Raw genomic sequence first — 20,222 nt, 5'->3', positions numbered from 1 at the left:
CTCAGTTGATGTAGCATACTTTTTGAGGGCCAGCAAGGCAACAAGCTTCATGAATCAGGCAAATGCATTGTCTGAGCAAATTTATTTATGCATAGCTCAGATTTGCATATTTTATTTCATTGTTTGATACTAATCGGGAGTAGTCTAAATACGAGCAGGTGTCACAGGTGGTCAAGGAAACTTGCCACGGGAAAATCAGTAACAAAAAGCAGATGTCAAAAAGTGTTGCCAGCGTTTTTTTTTGTTTTACAAGCAATGTGCATGTGTGTGTGTGTGTGTGGGTGTGTGGGTGGGTGTGGGTGTGGGTAGCATGCCAATTGTATTTGGCTGTCACCTGCTTTGAAAATTATGGTTTCACAAGGCAGCAAACAGCAAGAACAAGAAGAAGAAGAAGAAGAACTGCACATGAGGCAGAAGCAGAAGAAGCACAAGCGGAACAAACAGAAGCAATAGAAGAAGAAGAAGAATAGCAATAGTGCCACTCTATTGGCCTCTTTGCCGCAGACAATCTGTCACTTGATACACGCCATTTTCACTAAGCGCCGTCCAGCAACACTCCCCCTCTCTCTCTCTCCCTCTATCTCTCTCTCTGTGTCTCTCTCATACAGACACACACGCCGTACACCATGCCCATGGCAGGGTGCTAAGCTGCTGGCCGCTTGCTGATTGTTACCTTGTTGAGATTCCCCACACGGTCACACATCAGGCCCCGTTGTACGGGCGCAGCGCAGCGAAGCATTCCAAACGATGCGATGCCATACAAGTGATTGTCGATAGGACGTGGGCGTGGGCGTGGGCGTGGCACTGGCAGCTAGGGGCTGTATAGTGAGGGGCGTTTGGGGTGTGTGGGGTCAGTTAAAGGTGTCACATGCATGCATAGAACAATGTTATTTAATTTTTGTTAGCTTGGTCAACACGAGGTTTCCTACAGATTGCACCCCACTCAAACCGCTGTCGAGTTAACCACCCTATAGTGGTGCATGCAATATTGTTGCAAGTGTGGCAAGTGCCAGTGGCCAGTGGAGTTGCAATTACATCGCTCGTGGCGGCATCATATTTCCCAGTTGCCTTGTTTTTTTTTTTGTTCTTTTTGTTTTTCCTTTTGGAACTGGGCTTCAGCGTCGAGCAACCTGCCTCAATGATTCCTTTTGACTTGAAGAGCCCCATTCCAATGTGGGGGGGGGGGCTCTTTCTATCCGTCCTCCACGATGTTCTTCTTCTTCTTCTTCTTTGTCTGTTTTCTTGTTCAAATGCTGTTGCTTGCCTTCATTTTTGATTTGCAGTCGAACTAGCGCCTAAAACTAGGCAGCGACTGTTTGCTTGCACTAATATATACAGTGATACCTCGACGATACGACTTTCTTATAAATTGATTTGTAAATTATACTCATAGCCAATGATTTTTACAGCGGATTCTTGCAACAAAGAGTTTATTTATTTATTTATTTAACATTTTTTGCTGCTATTTTTCAGTTAAATTATTACTTGCGAATTATTTGATTTATATTTATAATAATGATAATATATATGAATAATGATTATGACTTCTGCATTTTTAATGCAAAAATGAATACTTAATTAATTATACTATTAGAGTTTTACTTGTCTCTGGTTGAATAAACAAATGATATTCAACGAAAAAATCAATGAATAATAATAATATAAGAACAAAACTCATTTCTAGACAATGCTTATATATCAGTGACTACTGTACACACTGCCCAATAATGATATGTATTACAAAGTCACAACCACAAACCTATACACACACACACACACATCTGAGACTGCGGCTTGCATTCGCCCGACACGTAGGTGCATGTGTGTGTGTGTGTGTATACACACGCATATGCGGGCAGTTGAAGAAATTGATGACAACAACAAAAAAAACAAGAGGCAGCGACAGGAACAACAGCAACTTTGCCACTTGAGGGATGCGACGTGAACAGAGAAAAACGCTTACGCTGACGGCGACGGCGACGACGAAACCGACGCCGACGTCGACTTCATGTGGCAATGTGGCTCACCTGCAACTATAAAAGCCGCCCGTTGGCCTGAACATTGTCTCAGTTAAATATTCTTAATTAAACGACAACAGCGACGAGCAGCAACCAGCAACATTAGTCAGCAACAATAATTTTGCATTGGCTAGAAAAGCATATTATTTAAAAATATGTAAATAATTTTTTTTCAAGTGCTCACACTGCATCAAATAAGGATACAGCAAAAATATACAACTTAACACATATATTGTTTTTTTTTTTTTGTAAATTTGTGAAATTGAATTTTGACTCCTGGAAAAATCATCGATTTACATGGCAAGTTTTCAAAAGCAAATCAAATAAAATTTGATGTCAGTTAATGGAAGCGCAAAGTGCAGCAAATTTTGTATAATCTTTGTTATTAGCTTTCAATTTGTTGCATTTATTATTAATGAAGACCACAGGACGACCACAATTGAAAATCAATAAGCGCTTCGAATTTTAAGTTTCATATCAACAATTCAAAAGAGTGTCACCAACTTTCGATTGGGAACTAAAACAAATGTCGGCCCCTGTGTGGCTTATCATTAATTCAGCACGATTGAAATTGCATCAAATACGCCCATATCGAAGTTCTCTTCAAATGGAGGACAGGACGAGTAAGTTGATGACAGTCAAAACTAATTTTTAAGTGGCACACAGTGAAATATGAATGGCGCTCAATAATCGGAGCTTATTGGAGCTGCTGGCCACTGCACAAGATTAGATTCAAAAGACTCTTGTGCGTGTGACAGCGGCTATTGTAAGAGACCAGATAACATCAAGCCATATCAATAGAAACAAATATTATAATAACTAAATCCATTCCTTCTAAGTGTTCAAATCTGCATGTATATCAGTTTTCTATATTATTACAAACATGCCCTGTATGCACTGACAATTAGGTTGACTTAAATTTACTTATTCCAGTATTAAGGTTTCCAGAGAAGCCCTAAATATGCATGGAATAATTGCATTTACGTATGTTCAGCTAACAAAATAACGTAAAGCTATTAGCTTGCTATATCAGAACATCAAAATAAAAGAACATTATTTACAGGTAATTGTATTAATTCCGCAAAGACAGGACAATTTTTATAATAATAGCATTATTTAAATTCAAAATTGCCATTGTCATAGGAGATAATAACAAATGTTACGTTGTCAGTTTGCTGTATTACATGAAAAATAGGTAATCTAAATACTCTTAGCATTATTAGTATTTACAAATTTCTTATACATTTGCAATTTGTGCCGTTTCTTAATCAAATTAACGTTTGAAATTTAAAATGGGGCCTTCGCTTCAGCGCATGTCCGTGAAGTTGGCTGCACGCAAACTGCGCAGTCACGTGAAGTCGGCTGCACGCAAAAATTTCACTCACGTGAAGTTGCCTAATAATTGTTGACACGAAGCAACAAGGACAACAACAATAATAAAACCGACCAAATTGAGCAAAACAGCTGACAGCTAGTTGTAAACAGATAAACAGCCAGAAAGTCGCAAGCGTTAAATGCATTAGTGATAAAGATGACGCCGCCGCCGCCGCTGCCACCAGCAGATGCAACAAAGCCACAACAACAGCAGCCACCACCACCAATGGGTCAAACCATTGCACCCACTGGCGCCTTTCCAGGTAAAACTCAAAGCTTGCTTGATAGTTTTTTTTTTATTTTACAAACTACTATTGTTTGTCTCGCTCTTCGGGCTGTTAGGTTCACTCACACCCGGATGGAATGATCCGCCGCCAATCAGCAGCACGGACGGCACGAGCAACGCCAGCAATCGACGTCCTCGTCTCGATCTGCGCAAACGCGTCGCCCATCCCATGAACGGAAACGAAAACGGGAATGGAAATGAGGGCAATCAATCCCAAAACAGACAATTGCCACCGCCACTCTGATCTGGCAACGCTCTTCGTCGGAATTAAATGTAACTTGTGATTCCCTGAGAATTCTTTAACACCCCAACAATAATAGACACATAGATCGAAAACAAAATGTATTTTTATATATATATACACACATATGTACAATGGTCGATATATACGGACTACGAATTTGCATAAGGGATTCGAACAGAACAGAACAGAAACAAATTAAATCAATTCCCCATTTGAAAGATGTCAATTTCCAATTACATATTTGTTTGGTATATTTTTACCAGGGCAACTGGGCGCCATCGTATTGATAGAAACCGCCATTGTGCGACTCGTTCAGCTGACAGATGGTGTCCACAATCTGTTTAGTGCTCGTGTCCACATCCAGCGGTGCATTGCCGCCGCCCATGTCGGTGCGCACCCAGCCGGGATGCATGCTGATACAGAGTATGCTCTGTGGCTTCAAGTCGATGCTCATCGATTTAGTGGCCGCATTCAGAGCCGCCTTCGATGTGCGATATGCATACATGCCACCCTCCACATTCGACTCGATGGAGCCGAGAATGGAGCTCATATTGATGATGGCGGCACGCCTGACACCCATCAACTCGGCCTCGTTGGTCACCGATGCCTGCTTGAGGAGTGGCAGACAGGCTCTGGTCAACATTATTGGAGCAACGGTATTTGTGTGCAGCGTACTGATCAGATCCTGCTCTCGGGTGGCTGCAAGGCGCACTGACTTAGGCGCCATGCCGGCATTGTTGAAGAGCACATTAAGGCCGGCATCTTTGGTTACAGCGCTAATTTGGCCAACCAGTTTATCGTATTCACCATAGTTCTTCAGATCTGACAAAACAGAGAGCTAAAAGTTAATCTCCAATTTTTTTTATATTTAGACGCTTACCAATCTCAAGAATGTGTATGTTCGAATGCTTCTTGGCCAGTTCCTGCAATTCCTAAAGAAGAAAAAACGAAAAAATTTAATATATTTATTGCTTTACATAAATGACGCTGGCAAAAATAAACGGATCAAGTTTTCTTTTAATATATCCGTTAAAACATATACCGATAAGTATTTTGTTGGCAATAGTATCGATATCCGTATCGATATTCTTCGATCATTTAAGCCGTTAATTGGGAAAACAAGATCATTTTTGCTGTATCGAAAAACCAGCGATAGATGTACATTTTATTTCAGATTTTGCTCACTAAATTTAAACACATTATAAATTAGAATAAAAAATGATGATTTGGAAAGAAGCACGCGCCGATTTATTTGCCGATAAGCCCCGTTGGAATATACTAATTTTGTTCTTTCGACACCAACGAACAACTGTTCACAATATCAACACATGTTAACAGTCAGTTAACAGTGTTGATTTCAGTTCTGAAGCGAGCTGAATCACAGCGTTTTTTACATGCAGTTTTTCATTATCGATAACTTTTGTTTGTGGTCTGAAAGCAGGCATTTAACAACACAATACAAGAGCATCGATACTTGCTCGCTAAGCGCCGGCATGTTCTGCGTTCCACAACTGGAAAGTGAACTGCAAGAGTATCGAAGCCCAAGTCAAAGCATCGAACCGAAAGCGTAAAAGCAATTGCAAAAAGTTTACCGCTTATTTCGCATTTGCGTTTGCTGACGAGAGTGTGACGCGGAGCAGCCGATTTTTATAGCTATTCGCCTCTAACAAATTTCGAGCTTGTTAATAGTGTGTTCTTGTGTATTCTGCGGCCGCAGTTGAAGTGTGTTCTCCTACTCAATATTAAATATTTGGAAATATCTACTAATCTTGCTTATTAGCCTGAAGCACTTGCCCAGACTGCAAAACATGGCGCCCGTAGATGGTAAAGGTGAGTAAGTCGGAGCTGGGTGATGCCAGCAGACGAGAATAATTTAATTGCTCTCCGTGGTTCTGTCATCGTTGCGGACGAAGGGACGGATAGACGGGTTAGGCTAGTGTTGTTGCCATATATTTTTGCTTTTTAATTCGCGTAGTTTCTTTCGCATGAGTCATGAATTGTTGGCATTTTTTTCTTTTACTTACTGTGGCCTGCTCCAAGTTGCGACAAGTCGTAAAAAGATGCTGGGGCGGCTCCGGCAATGCGTTCAACGCCTTCACCAGACCCAATCCCAGCCCACGATTGCAACCCGTTATTAAAATGGATTTCATCCTTATTGTCTTTGCTGTTGTTTCCACTTGAGTTCGTCACGAAATCTAATCGTGTAATTGAGATTAAACACAATAAAACAGTAAAATTTAGTGTCGAAGCTAAAGTTGAAAATGAAACTGACACAGACAACGTAAACTGGCACACTGTGCTGCTTATTACGCGCTCCTCGAGGCTGGCAACGTTAGCTTCTTTTTGTGATTGCGTTTATCGCACATTTCTATTTTAGAGAACAATTCGGCAAAGCGGCCGGCGGCAGCTGACAGAGTTGCCAGAGAGCTGTTCGCAAATAAATTGATAAGCATACGGATTGGCAACCTTGTGACGACGACTAACCAACTGTTGCTATTATGTATTTCCAGGAGGCAATTATATAAATGCAAATGTTGTTTATTTTTTGTGCGTTTTAGACGAATTTTTGGTTTAACATAAGTGTTTGACGACCCTAAATAAAGCAGCCGTCATCATCTTCGTTGGTTTCGCTTTCGACTCGCATTCGCGTTCAGCAGCGTTGCTACTGCTGCTGCTGCTGCTGTTACGTAGCGAGTGTCGCTGCCCATACTTTCCACTCATTCCAAGCGCCGTGACGACGACGACGACGACGACGTCTCTTTTTATTTTTGTTTTAACTGCGCGTCTGTGATTTCACCAATTCAGCTTGAGAATTTTTACACCATAACTCTCCTGCGGGCAGACGTGCTTCAACATAAATATTTATAATTTATACACCTGCAAATATGTCGCTTACATTGTGGAATTCGAGATTTTGTGTAACGTTAGTGCGACGACAGCATGCAACGATATTTACGTCAAGTGCGTCAAAAACAATCGCTGCCAATAGTCTACACCACACGTTCAGTAACAATTATCAGCAACAACAGCATAGAAATCTAACAACAATGAAGCCAACTAATACTGCTGTCGCAGAGAAGGGCACCAGCCGCAGTTCGCGTATCTCCGCCGATGGCTCGACCAGTGCAACCGGCATCAATGTGCCACCCTTTAATCATCCCCACTGCGATAGGCAGGCCATGTATCAGCAGCCCGTGCGCAAGATTAAAACACTGCGAGGTAAGCTAAGCCAAGCCAATAGCACAAACAATAATTCGCAACTCTATGAGAAGATCAAAATACACAATTCACAGTTGGCAACTCAAACCCAACCACAATGGCGGCTTTTACTGTCTGTCTTTATCACATGTACATGTACATTTATTAACTATGTGAAGCGCCCCCGCACTGCTCTGCGCTGCTACACGTACGCTTTGCCTTAACTTATCGAACGTCAATCGATTTTTTTTTCGCCGGCTTTTGTGTCAGTTGTTTTACATGGGCAAAGTTTTTTTTTTCTTTCTGCATAGTCACGATCATGCGGTCAGCTTAAGGGCATTTGGTAACAACTTTCTAACTTGTATACTTGTGCCTTTTTTTATCTCTACTTATTTCACAAGATGCACCACTGATTGCTGGCTGCGAGAATGTTGGAGAATATCTTTATTGGTATTTCACAATCGCAATCCGCAGTGCATAGCACAAGTATAAAGAGGAAGGGAGATAGACAAGAGATTACGTCATCCAGCATACTGATAATCATCATTCACACGAATAACACTCTGTCATCGTGAAAGTGATCATATGCATTTATCGAAATGCAATCGAGTTTGCAACGTCTGCTGTTGACCGTTGTCAGAGGGGAAGGTGGAACGGGTCAAAGAGAACTTGTTACTTTATCTGTATTTGTGGACCCTTTCGTCCCCACAACCGCAACTAACACTGCTCGGTTAAATTTTTATGCTAATTTGAAGCTCCATAAATGCAGCTTAATGTATGCAATCTTATATACTATATATACATAGGTATATATCAATATATACGCTGCATAAATGCTAATTTCTTAGTTGGTTTTATGGCTCGATAAGTCCATTTATTCAATTCTTTGTCATACGCTTATCAGAAACAACATTCAATTCCAATTGGCCTTTTGCTTAAGCAAACGGAAGTGATAAAGAAACAAACAAAAAAACCAAAGAGATGCCAGACTTGTGTGCATGCATTATACATTATTATTTGTTCAATGGGCTGGCAACGCCTCTTTATCAAGCACCGCTCCTCGTTAGTTCTGGCAATGCCCAGCTGCCCAGTCCGCCTCCCTTTCGAGTAAATCCCAAAGCGAGTAATAAATATATGGTAGTCGCCAGTCGCCTGGTAACCATGGCAAACAATGTATTTTTGGGAGTCCAAAGCAAACCGCATACAAACCAAAGGCGGAGTCTCCGGTTGATTGCTTCACATTGATTTGCACCGGGACACGTGTACAATTGATAATTGCAGGATAACAACACCAGTTGTGGAACAGGGACAACAAATAGCGGCGAGAATTCAGTCGTTGTTGTGTGGCACATTGTGCTCGACAACATATGCATCTATTTGAGTTTGTGCCCGCATCGCAGGCGGACGAAATGTCGTCCGAGGGACGCAGCATTTATCGATCCGCCTATATAGATATAAGATTACGAGAGAAGAAGACGAAGCTGCCACAGGGTAGTCATAAACTGACCGCCTCATCCACCTATATATACATATTTATATAAACATATAATTAATATATATTTACAAATTTCAACTTGTGCGTGTTTCCATTGCAGGCAGCTACGATTACGATCTGGTTGTGATTGGCGGCGGTTCTGGTGGCTTGGCCTGCGCCAAGGAGGCTGTGGCAAATGGGGCACGCGTCGCCTGCCTGGATTATGTGAAGCCAACGCCAATTGGCACCAAATGGGGCGTGGGCGGCACCTGTGTCAATGTCGGCTGCATACCCAAAAAGTTGATGCATCAGGCCTCGCTCCTCGGCGAAGCTGTCCATGAGGCAGCCGCCTATGGCTGGAATGTCGATGATAAGATCAAGCCCGACTGGAAGAAGCTCGTCTCCTCGGTGCAGAATCACATCAAGTCTGTCAACTGGGTGACACGCGTCGATCTGCGCGACAAGTATGTAGTCTATGATCCATATACATATCTATATAGTATACAGTTGCGTCAAAAAAGAATTGCACCAAAAACACAAAACATTAGTTTTGCAGTTTTTTCAAATTTTGATTTTAAATATATTATTTAGAGAAAAGTGCTAAATAGTAGCTAAAGAAATAATAGCAGCACCTGATAAATGTTGCTATTTAATTATGGTTTATTCAATTTTAGTTTTTTCTTTCTCACTTTTTTTTAAGAGGAGTCTTCTTTCACATCTCAGAACGTATTCATAAGTTTTTTAAACTTATAAATAAATAAGAAAAAACATTCGTTGTGAGTGTGGTGCCATTATTTGTTTCGCAACTGTATGTATATAGACATATAATAGATATTACTTATTATATTTATATCCTACTCACACACAGAAAAGTCGAGTACATCAATGGCCTGGGCTCGTTTGTCGATCCACATACGCTGTCCGCTAAGCTGAAGAATGGCGATCGCACAATTACCGCCCAGACTTTCGTTATTGCCGTTGGTGGCCGTCCCCGCTATCCGAATATTCCCGGCGCCGTTGAGTATGGCATCACTAGCGATGATCTATTCAGTTTGGACCGCGAGCCCGGCAAGACTCTTGTCGTCGGCGCAGGCTGTAAGTCTCTCTCTTATTCCTCCTCCACCTCTTGCCTCACACATATTTCAAATGTGCTCTAATGTAATCCTTTTTAGATATTGGCTTGGAGTGCGCTGGCTTCTTGAAGGGACTGGGCTATGAGCCGACAGTTATGGTGCGTTCGATTGTGTTGCGCGGCTTTGATCAGCAAATGGCCAATTTGGTGGCCGCCTCCATGGAGGAGCGCGGCATACCGTTCTTGCGTAGAACGGTGCCACTGTCCGTTGAGAAGCAGCCGGATGGCCGCCTCCTGGTCAAGTACGAGTGCACGGAGACCGGTGAGATCGGTAGCGATGTCTTTGATACTGTACTCTGGGCCGTTGGCCGAAAGGGTCTCGTCGATGATCTAAATCTGCCCAATGCTGGTGTGCTGGCCCACAACGACAAGATTCAGGTCGACTGCGATGAGGCAACCAATGTGCCCCACATTTATGCTGTCGGCGATATTATCCATGGCAAGCCGGAACTGACCCCAGTGGCCGTACTTGCCGGACGTCTGTTGGCACGTCGCCTCTATGCCGACTCTGATCTGCGCATGGATTATGCGGATGTGGCGACCACAGTGTTCACACCGCTCGAATACGCCTGCGTCGGTCTCAGCGAGGAGGATGCGGTCAAGGCGCACGGCGCCGATGAGATCGAGGTATTCCATGGCTATTACAAACCGACCGAGTTCTTTATACCCCAGAAGAGTGTACGCTATTGCTATGTGAAGGCTGTCGCCCAGCGCCACGGCGATCAGCGCGTCTATGGCCTCCATTATCTGGGACCAGTTGCCGGTGAAGTTATCCAAGGATTTGCAGCCGCCCTCAAATCCGGCCTAACCATACCAACGCTGATGAACACCGTCGGCATTCATCCGACAACTGCCGAGGAGTTTACACGTCTCAGCATTACCAAGCGCTCTGGCCTGGATCCAACGCCTGCCAGCTGCTGCAGCTAAACGGGATCATACTTGCCTTATCCCCATAAACACAGACACGCATTAATATCCACACACACACACACCCACACCATATGTATATCTGGTTAGCTGGCTGGGGACACCAAACGGATTCGGAGTTGCTGCCGCTTTAGAGCGCTCAATGTTCAAGGCTTAATTTAGTTTCGATGGTAACACATGTATACACACCCCCACACACACACACATACAGACATATAAACAATAGAGCAGCTAACGTTTAGAGAAACGCGCTGGACATTTGAACTTTAGTCGAACTGAAGCGTCCAAGTGGGATTATCATCCATCAATGCTTTAAGCGTGCTGCCTTCACTCAAAATTACGAAATTACGTTATGTATGAACATTAAATATTATAATAAAAAATAATAATCTGTATTTTTACGGTATGAAATAGAATTTTTTTCACCCACATACAAAAAAAAAATTGTGTTATTTACGGACTTAAACCTGAAGCAAACAACGCCTGTTCCAATGGGGTATATTAATATAATTGGGTTACGTGCACTGCGACATACTAGATCTATTGTGCCCTTTTCTGAGTATAGCTCCTCCATCAACCCCAGCTCCTGCACAAATTTTAGAATCTTTGTTGGGCTGATGTCTACTATGTCCTTGAAACTCGTAACATGCATCCCCAGGGTGCTGCATCTTTTCCTGATTAAGGCAACACACTCTATTGAGGATACGTCCTCGGTTGCATAAATCCTACAAATACCTAGTATAGTTGGGTGACTTCTTAGTCTACAGTGTCCTGTCAATAGACTGGTAAGTATTCTATGCCTGGTCTTCCCCATGGTTATCGGAGTCCAGGTGTCTCTGCCCAGCTCCATTGTCGCCTCTGTCTCTCTTCGTTTCTAAGTTGCCACAAAATGGTTCTGGCCCTATTCAAGGCCTCTCTGCCCCTTTTCTCGCTTGCTGCGTTCCCAGCTATATCCCTATGGCCCGGGAAATGGGATATATACTATATATATGTAATATAATACAAATATACTTGATTTTATCGATAACTTTATCCGTTTTCCTAATATGTCCAGATCTATTAGCAACTAGCAGTAAAATCCACAATTTGTTCCAAATTTCATGCTCGAGGTCGGTTGAGGAATATACGATTCATTCAGCCAGCAAGAAGTAAATGCCCAACTAGGAGATAACCTGTAACCAGCTCTAGCTCACTCATTGGTGTCATTTCTTAATCATGCCAAATTTACTTAAATAATTTTTACAGAGTTTATTTTGATTTTTTCAATGAGATTCAAAATTCCGTCTTTAGCTTTTCTCAACCTTCTCTTAATCGCTGCACTACTAATTATTCCTTGCATGAACCGTTTCGAGTGGTTGGCTTTAACTAATTCTAGCCAACTATTTTTTGGTCTGTTTGGGTTTTTTCTGGGCTTTTCCCAATACCTGCAATACATGGGCCATTTTTCCTTTAAATACCCCCAAAAATATGTATTCTTTAATTGAATCTGTTTATTACTTTTCGACTGATATTAGCTGACATTAAATATATAAATAGAATACAACAATAAGATACTCACCAGCAACAACAACAACGGCATAATTTTAATCCTGTCTTTAGTTGTTGTCTCGTCTGCAATCGAGGCAACATTAGCCAATCCTTGTTGATTCACTTAACACTTCAAGCACCTACAAATTATTATTTCACTTGAACCTTTAACACTTATAAACAAAAACCGAATTCATAGCATATTTTATTATATTCGTTAAGATATCGGCCATAATGGAACAATAACAAAATGAAAGGGAACGCATGCTCTCTTTCTTTCGCACAAAGAACGCCTTAAAAACAATTACATAATTTAACATTACGCAAATCTTAAGCATTTTAATAATTTAGGCATGATTTAATTGTTCAACTCTTTTAGACACCCACGCCAAAATATTAGTTCCTAGGCAAAGTACTCTCGCCTTCTCCCTCTCTCTCTCTCTCTCTCTATAGCTGTCCTGCTCTATTTAGTTTCCTTCGGCGAATTCGATCAGAAAGAATTAACTCATTTTATTCATACAGCACCTTCATTTTCAATATATGACATATATCATTTAGTAATCCATAATGGTGTATCATTAAAAAAATCGCCACAACAGATCCTTATGATTTAAGATTTATATTTTACTAGTTGGCAACCAATTAGAGTGCATTGGATGAGCGCGCACGAGCAAGGTGACTATATAGATATATATAGGTATATATATATACAAATAGATATAATATATATGTATATTTTATTTAGCCCATGACTCGTGATATAGACACATATTTATATATATATATTTATACATTAGCATATCGAGTATTTTTCTATTTCGCGTTTATTTTGGGTTTAAGTTGTTGTTTTTTTTTCCTATTTGCGTATTTTGTATAAATTTGTTTTTAACAATTTCAATGACAAATTAACAATGTGCTCAGCGCCCCCCTGCAAAACATGTTTCCATTTTTTCCTTCTTTTTTTTAGCATCTTTTGCACTCCGATCTGTTTTCGCTTGCTGCTGCTCGCCAGGACAATAAGGACAATGAGAGCAAGTGTTTCAGATACGAGAGAAAAAAAATCAAAAAAAAAAAAACAAACAACATTAATTATTTTATATATTATGTTAATTCATCAGATCAGATCAGAGCTCGCTTAGATGGCCGCCGCCGACTGCTTGGTGGCCTCATCCAGACGTTGCTGCTTATTGACCGCCGATATGCACTTGGCCATTGTTGGCGATGCACGCGAAATGGCATCGGTCATGAAATAGTCGCGCAGCTCCTTCTGCTTCACATCGATGGGTGTGCTGCTGATGGATTTAGTCTGAAAAAGGAGCACACACATTGCAAAGGATTTGGCATTCTTCAAGCAGCTGAGCAATAATCAACTTACAGGTGTTGCCTGGGCAGCGACTCCAGTGTCCGTCTGCTGCAGTTGCCCGAAGCGTGTCAGATGCGGGGCAATATCCGTGAGACGTGAGCGCAGCTCGTCGAGCGTGTCATAGGGCAGCGGTTTGCCTACCACCTCCGACAGAGCGCGTATGATCTTCCAATCTTCACGGGCCATGCCCGGCGGCGAGACGCCCGGATGTGTTTGCTGTGACCGTCCCTCCGTATTCACATAGATCGCCTGCTTCTCGGTATAGGCAGCGCCCGGCAGAACAGCGTCCGCAATTGAGGCGCCATTATCACCATGCGATCCAATATAGACAACAAAACAATCCTTGGGCAACTGATCGCGCGTCAATTTGCCAGCATCGGCATTGAGCAGGAAGAGCACCTTGGGCTGTGCCTGCAGTGCACCCTGCACACCCGGCTGATATCCCACATCGAAGGCGCCCACCTGCGAGGCGCTGTTATGCAGCACATTGAACGCATTCCAATTCTAAAACAAAATCAAGTAGAAACATTAGATTAGAGAGCCAAGTGTGGAGAGCTGATCTGAAATTGGACTCACTGGCTTCTTGAGCTTCTGACAGTATTCGGCGATGGTGGCATGAATCGCGGCACCATCGGCACGCTCCAGCAGATCAATGCCAATGATAATAGCTGGCTTCTTGGCGCCCTCGAGCACCTTGGAGAAGGCATGTCGACCGCTGCACACATCCTTAATAATGTTGGGATCAGCGCCCAGATTCTGATGCTCATACGACAAATCAATATTGGGTCCAATCGATGCAATCTGGAGCTCATTGTGAACGTATGCCTTGCGCAGACGCGTATTCACCAGCGGCGCCTCGTAACGCGGATTGGTGCCCACAAGGAGCACGGCATCAGCCTCCTCCAGACCTGCAAGCGATATCAATATCATTGGATAATCTAAGAAGGATGTCTCCACAAGAATTACCCACCTGCGATGGTGCTGTTGAGTAGATAGCTCGAGCGTACATCGATGCCGCTGCCCTTGATAAAGTCCTGTTCGGTGACGAGATGTTCGGCGCCCAGTCGATTGACCAGATCCTTGAGTGCCACCATTGCCTCCACATCGGCCAATTGGCCGGCAACGCCAGCAATCTGACCATTTGCCTTCTGCAGCGCCTTGGCCACAGCGATCAGTGCACCCTCCCATTCCACAGCCTGCAGCTCACCGTTGGGCATGCGCACCATGGGCGCAACAAGACGCTGACGCTTCAAGCCGTCACAGGCGAATCGCGACTTGTCCGCCAGCCACTCCTCGTTGACGTCCTCATTCTCGCGTGGCAATATGCGCAGCACCTCGTTGGTCCGTGTGCTGACCACAATGTTGCTGCCAACGGCATCGAGCACATCGATACTGTCCACCTTGCGTATCTCCCAGGGACGCGCCACAAAGCTATACGGCTTGTTTGTCAACGCACCCACCGGACACAGATCGATCACGTTGCCCGACAGCTCGGTGAGGAATAGCTTCTCCACATACGTGCCAATTTGCATATCATTGCCGCGTCCAGTTGTTCCCAAATCATCGACGCCAGCAATTTCCGATGCGAAGCGCACACAACGTGTGCAGTGGATGCACCGCGTCATCACAGTCTTCACCAGCGGCCCAATGTCCTTGTCCTCGACGGCACTGCAATGCGATTACAATTGTTTGAATTAACGAAAGTAAACGACTAGTGCCCTCTAGCCACTGCTTGCAAATCTTCCGAATGTGCCCTAAATCGATATTTATCGATTTTTCAAAGCTGTGGCTGTTATTAAAAAATCGAAAAAATTAAACTGATTTCTTCTCGAAAGCAAGCTGAAAGTATCTCAACTTTCATAAATCGATGGCGGGGAAAAGGAAGGGAAACCCAAACCAGAAGCTAAAAAAAAACTTTCATGCGTTCTTGTCTTCTGGGATTTGTTTGTCCGGCTTACCGCTTGCCCGTGTAATTGATGTCCGTGAAACGTGAACGATCGGAGCCAAAGGCCATGGCTTGATCCTGCAGATCGCACTCGCCGCCCTGATCACAAATGGGACAATCGAGCGGATGGTTCATCAGCAGAAATTCCATAACGCCCTCGCGTGCCTTACGCGTCAGATCCGAGTTGGTTTTGATGCGCCAACCCTTCATCACGGGCATGGCACAGGCGGCAACTGGCTTGGGACTCTTCTCCACCTCCACGAGACACATGCGACAATTGCCGGCGACGGCCAAACGTTCGTGGTAACAGAAACGTGGAATCTCTACACCAATCTCGGCGGCAGCCTGCACAAAATAGAATCCTTGAGTGAGTGTTTGGAACATGCTGGGCATGCTGACTGACCTGCAGAACTGTGGTGCCTGGCAGCACCATGACGGGAATATCATCGACAAAGACTTCGATTTTCTCGGGCGCCTTGGCCGGCGTTTGGGCCAGAATGGCGCTGGTGCGCACGGCTCGGCTGGCGATCTGGTGTGTGGGTGAGCCGAGGGCGCCCAGCGCCTTCACAAGCGGAGCACGTATCATATTTTCTGCAACACAACAGAAATTGACAAACAACTAAACATCAACATTCAGCTCGCAATTACATAAGTTGCAAAGCAGCAAACCAGCCACATATCGATTTGTGCCTGGATGAAGGCTGCTTGCTTCGTTGTCAGCTCATCGGGGGAACGCTTACCAATTCCAATTTAATTTACTAGGAATCGCTCAACACAAGCAAGACTTACCGATATGCTGGAAAATATTTAGCAGCGCCACAAAAATTTTTTAATACCGAGCAGACAACTTTTTTATGTGGTTTTTGACAGTCGCAGGGTAATCGCAGGGTTGCCAACCTTTTCTTTGACAGCTGACCAACTACGCGCTGCATTCAAACTCCAAGTGCAAAATAAATAAAATTAAAATAAATTCATGCTTTGGACTGTGAAAATTTGTGTGCTTCGATTAATAATAAGAAATTTGCAAATTTCATCTGAAAACTATCATTATTGATATGATTGCTACATACTTGATTTGACTTTTATTACTCTATTGTAAAAAATGTTGAGCAACTGCAATTATTGAACTCAACTTGTACTTAACTTAAATTTGAAAGTTAACCCAAATATGTTGGAATTATTTCAAATGGAATACATAGAATTAAACAATAAATATTAATTGTAATATTCATCATCGATGGTAACCCTGGTGTGAATGGGCAGCGCACAGCTGTTTATGGTTTGTTTACTTATTTTACTGTGTTTGCCATTCACATGTCTCCGTTAGCGCGTGCTAAACTTGTTTAATTTTCAATTTGAAATTTAAATTTGTAATTCTAATATTAAGTAATAAGTCAGCAGAAGAAAAGCAGAATAAACAGAAAAAAAGCTATAAGCGATGGCTACCACACACACAATGCGGCGCACAATTCATTCAGCAGCGAAATGTGAGCGGCATTTACCGATGTTGGCGCCACACACACACAGAGAACACAGGCGAACGCATGTGGCGTCACATTGATGCGGCTGCGGCGGCGGCGCCACGAGCGAGATTTGTTTGATTAGAGATCTGACATGAGAGTCACGCGAAAAACCACGATACAAATGCACAAAAGCAAGGATGATGCTGCTTGTGGAGTGTATACATTGTGTTTGAGTTTGAATGTGTGTGTGTAAGAGTGTGTGTGTGTTTTGTATCAACGCACGATTTGTGGCTAGTTTAGAGTTGAGCGCGTGTTTCGTTTGTTTTCGTGACACGATCAGTTCCCAACGAACACGTCAAACTCAGCACAAACAAAAAAACCAAATATAAAATCAAACCAACGCACGGCTACCACCCAATATTGATAGTAACTCAAAATGATTTGTACTTGTAGCTTTAGTAATTCATATTAAATAAACATCAAAGTATGGAGGGAAAAAGGTAGTTAAGTTCGTCACGTTCGCATCTCTGTGCGAGTCGGTTGTCTACTTACTACCTGGTGCTCGCCAGGTATAATCAGATAAAAATATATTATTACGTACCAGTCCGACTTTTCATTGTTAATTGAGCGGCGTTGGCTGCACATCACCGGCAAAAAAAAAAAGAAAACAAAAAATCAACAGGAAAGATCTGATAAGTGTTAGCCATGCCGAAGATTAAATACCCTAGTTGCTGACATCTAAATTAGTTAATATCGTGATAATGCTGATATATGCAGGCAGCATTGCAATGCTCGTTGCAATGATGAAGATAGTTTGTATATTTGTATACCTTTAACGTATTTACACAGTTAACAATACAATTCGTATGCCCAAAGGCAAAAAAGGTGCGAGAAACCTTTCTGGCCCTGAATGATTTGAGATTGAGACGTGCTTGATATCTCTTGGCATCGCTATCGTCGTCGACTTCGACTTCGGCTTCGGCGTCGGCATCAGCGTTGGCGTTGGCGGGCAGCGATGCTGCGCGATGCGCGTCTTTCGTTGGCGTCTGCTGGCTGTCGGCTGTCGTCTGTCGGCTGTCGTCTGTCGCGCCTCTCCGTGCATTGCTCTTATCTGGCTTGCATCTCAGTTTTTCGTTATTTTGTTGCTGTTGTTCCTCCTCAACATTATCGCATTTGTATCTGCTGTTCTTGTTCTTGTTGTTGCTGCTGCTGCCGTTGCTGCCGCTGCTGCTGCTCCAGCTGCAGACGTGTCGCCACAATTTGCCGTCAAACACCGGTGCCGCCGCTTGGCGCCTAAAAATCAAACGGGGCGCCATGCAACAAATTTTTAAAAATAACGTGCCACAAACCTGACTGCGACGTCAAAAACAAGACACAGTGGCGAAATTTTCGAAATTGCAGCGAAAATCGAAAAGAACTCCAATGAACAAATCTAATATTTAATGTTAATTTAATGATTGCACTACACCTAAAAAACGAAATACCAAAAAACAGTAAATTTAATCTGATTATGCATGGAAATTAAACCAATTTTTTTTTTTTTTAGCTGATGATAATAATTGATAATATAAAATAATAGTAATAAAGCTAAATGATTTTAATTTGTGGCGGTTCTCACTTGCGAGTGACCACTGTATTGGGGATTTGTTCGCCCCGCAGCTATTTTTGCGCGCCTCGGCGCATTGTTAATGATCTTCTCTCCCCTGTTCTCCACTCTTCTGCTCTGGTCTGTTCTGTGCTCTTCCCGGGAGCGATTCTGTCTCGACGTCTGCCGCATTTTTTTGTTTTTGCTTCTTTTACAATGTGATAATTTTAAACAATTTACTCCCCTTTTTGGCCCGCCAGCGCTTGGTGCGCTCGCTTAACGGTGTCGTCCTTGACTGCGCCGACTTGTAGTTTTTTTTTATATTTTTTTTTCTTTTTTTGTAGCAGTTTCTGGAACTGGAGCGAGATGAGGCAGTAATTTCTTTGCAAGTCATAAAGAAAGACAAAACAAATGACTTAAGATATGCATGATATTATTATAATTATATATGGCAAACAGTTTGCCTCGCTGATAGCGCCACGCATAGCAACAACAACAATCGCAGCAGCAGCAACAACTCCAGACAGATGACAATGCTGATAATGGGCCACAGAGCGACAGGGTCACTGCCAGGCAGCATCATCATCAGCAGCAGCCGCAGCAGCATCGCCGCAGCCGCAGCAGCAGCAGTCGCATTTCCTTTGGTGGGGTATTCGCTGGGGGTCACATGCAGCACTGGCGCGGCAATAAGACGCCGACGCTAACGTCGACGTCGACGCCGCTGACTCCATTCAGCGGAAGAGAGTGAGAGAGAGGGAGAGAGCGCACGCAAGCAAGCATCGTAATCTCTGCCGTGAGCAAAAATTCATTACGAGAGCAGTGCTGCCGCTTCGAAGATCGTTCGGGCTCGTTCGTTCGACCGGCATTGGCTCGGCTTGGCTCGGCTCGATTCGACTCGGCTGCTGTTTGGGCTCCGGCTGTGGGCTCCCCAATCTTTCCTTTGAATAAAACCAGTGCCCGCTTGCAATTTTCACTTAGTTTGAGTCCGAACGGCGACTACGCCGGCTCTGTCCGTGTGTGCGTGAGTGTGTGTGTGTGCGTTCGTTCGTTCGATCGATCGTTCGTGCGTTCGTAAGTCTATCTCTATGCAAAAGCTCGAAGCGCATTCAAATTGCCATCGATAAACAATCGAAAAAAAAGCGCGCGCCAAACATATTTCACTTGTATTTATTTATTTCTTTTATTTTTTTTTTTCGAAAATTAATTTCACATGGTGCCATTTTTTTTCACACGTTTAATTTTTATTTTTGTTGTTGTTTCTTTATCAGAGCAGCGCCTTAAACGCATGCGCAACAGTGACAAAAAAGAAACAAATGATTAAAGAACGGAAACAGAAACTTATTCAATATTGAGAATCGCTTAGTCATCGCCGGCGCATGCATATTTATCCGTTTGTTGCTTTACTTTATTTTGTGTGTCCGTGTTTTATTTTTACTTTTTTTTTTTAATTTGAATTTTTGCTGTTTTGTGTGCTACGAATCGGACGCCCCCCCAGTATTTACCTGACATCATCTGCGCATCATCATCTTCATCTGCATCATCATAATTATAATCAGCAACATTGTAATCGGTATTTGCGGTTGACATCTTTGCGGGCTTCATTCAGAGCAAAATCGACCAAAACAAACACAAAAAAAAAAAACAAACAAGAAAAAAAAGAGAACAAAAAATAAACAAAACCAACAA

General features: G+C 43.0%; 4 protein-coding genes across 6 annotated transcripts; 2 read left to right on the top strand and 2 right to left on the bottom strand.

Annotated features, from left to right (window-relative positions):
- The first annotated feature begins 3,476 nt into the window (after positions 1 to 3,476).
- LOC6564820 (putative proline-rich receptor-like protein kinase PERK6) lies at positions 3,477 to 4,140 on the top strand. Its single transcript, XM_001991572.3, has 2 exons — positions 3,477 to 3,655; positions 3,735 to 4,140. The coding sequence occupies exons 1-2, from the start codon at positions 3,550 to 3,552 to the stop codon at positions 3,920 to 3,922; spliced, it is 294 nt and encodes a 97-aa protein (XP_001991608.1). The 5' UTR covers positions 3,477 to 3,549; the 3' UTR covers positions 3,923 to 4,140.
- Positions 4,008 to 6,284, bottom strand: LOC6564796 (C-factor). 2 transcript variants are annotated; one of them, XM_032738497.2, is made up of 4 exons: positions 6,201 to 6,284; positions 5,947 to 6,117; positions 4,803 to 4,854; positions 4,008 to 4,744 (listed from the first exon to the last, which is right to left on the bottom strand). In XM_032738497.2, the coding sequence occupies exons 2-4, from the start codon at positions 6,070 to 6,072 to the stop codon at positions 4,179 to 4,181; spliced, it is 744 nt and encodes a 247-aa protein (XP_032594388.1). In that variant the 5' UTR covers positions 6,073 to 6,117; positions 6,201 to 6,284; the 3' UTR covers positions 4,008 to 4,178. The 2 variants fall into 2 exon arrangements, with proteins under 2 accessions (XP_032594388.1, XP_001991609.1); XM_001991573.3 differs by having other exon boundaries at positions 5,947 to 6,242.
- On the top strand, positions 5,388 to 11,048 carry LOC6564797 (thioredoxin reductase 1, mitochondrial). 2 transcript variants are annotated; one of them, XM_032738496.2, is made up of 4 exons: positions 5,388 to 5,752; positions 8,716 to 9,058; positions 9,463 to 9,689; positions 9,767 to 11,048. In XM_032738496.2, the coding sequence occupies exons 1-4, from the start codon at positions 5,731 to 5,733 to the stop codon at positions 10,651 to 10,653; spliced, it is 1,479 nt and encodes a 492-aa protein (XP_032594387.1). In that variant the 5' UTR covers positions 5,388 to 5,730; the 3' UTR covers positions 10,654 to 11,048. The 2 variants fall into 2 exon arrangements, with proteins under 2 accessions (XP_032594387.1, XP_001991610.1); XM_001991574.3 differs by lacking the exon at positions 5,388 to 5,752 and adding an exon at positions 6,486 to 7,141.
- A 2,217-nt stretch (positions 11,049 to 13,265) lies between these two features.
- Positions 13,266 to 16,392, bottom strand: LOC6564798 (NADH-ubiquinone oxidoreductase 75 kDa subunit, mitochondrial). Its single transcript, XM_032737927.2, has 7 exons — positions 16,278 to 16,392; positions 15,892 to 16,079; positions 15,502 to 15,833; positions 14,514 to 15,211; positions 14,120 to 14,451; positions 13,556 to 14,047; positions 13,266 to 13,486 (listed from the first exon to the last, which is right to left on the bottom strand). Exons 2-7 carry the CDS (start codon positions 16,072 to 16,074, stop codon positions 13,316 to 13,318), a joined length of 2,208 nt encoding a protein of 735 aa, XP_032593818.1. The 5' UTR covers positions 16,075 to 16,079; positions 16,278 to 16,392; the 3' UTR covers positions 13,266 to 13,315.
- Positions 16,393 to 20,222: the final 3,830 nt, after the last annotated feature.

Source organism: Drosophila grimshawi, unplaced genomic scaffold (assembly GCF_018153295.1).
Source record: "Drosophila grimshawi isolate 15287-2541.00 unplaced genomic scaffold, ASM1815329v1 contig_848, whole genome shotgun sequence".
NCBI classification, from domain to species: Eukaryota; Metazoa; Arthropoda; class Insecta; order Diptera; family Drosophilidae; genus Drosophila; species Drosophila grimshawi.
The sequence above is the reverse complement of the archived record's forward strand: the minus strand, read 5'-3'. Positions and strand labels throughout refer to the sequence as shown.

Bases quoted from the DNA above. Each gene is read 5' to 3' on its own strand.
- LOC6564820 (XM_001991572.3), top strand. From the start codon at position 3,550: ATGACGCCGCCGCCGCCGCTGCCACCAGCAGATGCAACAAAGCCACAA. The intron at 3,656-3,734 runs GTAAAACTCAAA...TCGGGCTGTTAG, and splicing joins ACCCACTGGCGCCTTTCCAG to GTTCACTCACACCCGGATGG.
- LOC6564796 (XM_032738497.2), bottom strand. From the start codon at position 6,072: ATGAAATCCATTTTAATAACGGGTTGCAATCGTGGGCTGGGATTGGGT. The intron at 4,855-5,946 runs GTAAGTAAAAGA...TTTCTTCTTTAG, and splicing joins GCAACTTGGAGCAGGCCACA to GAATTGCAGGAACTGGCCAA. The intron at 4,745-4,802 runs GTAAGCGTCTAA...CTGTTTTGTCAG, and splicing joins CATACACATTCTTGAGATTG to ATCTGAAGAACTATGGTGAA.
- LOC6564797 (XM_001991574.3), top strand. From the start codon at position 6,808: ATGTCGCTTACATTGTGGAATTCGAGATTTTGTGTAACGTTAGTGCGA. The intron at 7,142-8,715 runs GTAAGCTAAGCC...TTTCCATTGCAG, and splicing joins CAAGATTAAAACACTGCGAG to GCAGCTACGATTACGATCTG. The intron at 9,059-9,462 runs GTATGTAGTCTA...ACTCACACACAG, and splicing joins CGCGTCGATCTGCGCGACAA to AAAAGTCGAGTACATCAATG.
- LOC6564798 (XM_032737927.2), bottom strand. From the start codon at position 16,074: ATGATACGTGCTCCGCTTGTGAAGGCGCTGGGCGCCCTCGGCTCACCC. The intron at 15,834-15,891 runs GTCAGTCAGCAT...TATTTTGTGCAG, and splicing joins CAGGCACCACAGTTCTGCAG to GCTGCCGCCGAGATTGGTGT. The intron at 15,212-15,501 runs GTAAGCCGGACA...ATCGCATTGCAG, and splicing joins ATCAATTACACGGGCAAGCG to TGCCGTCGAGGACAAGGACA.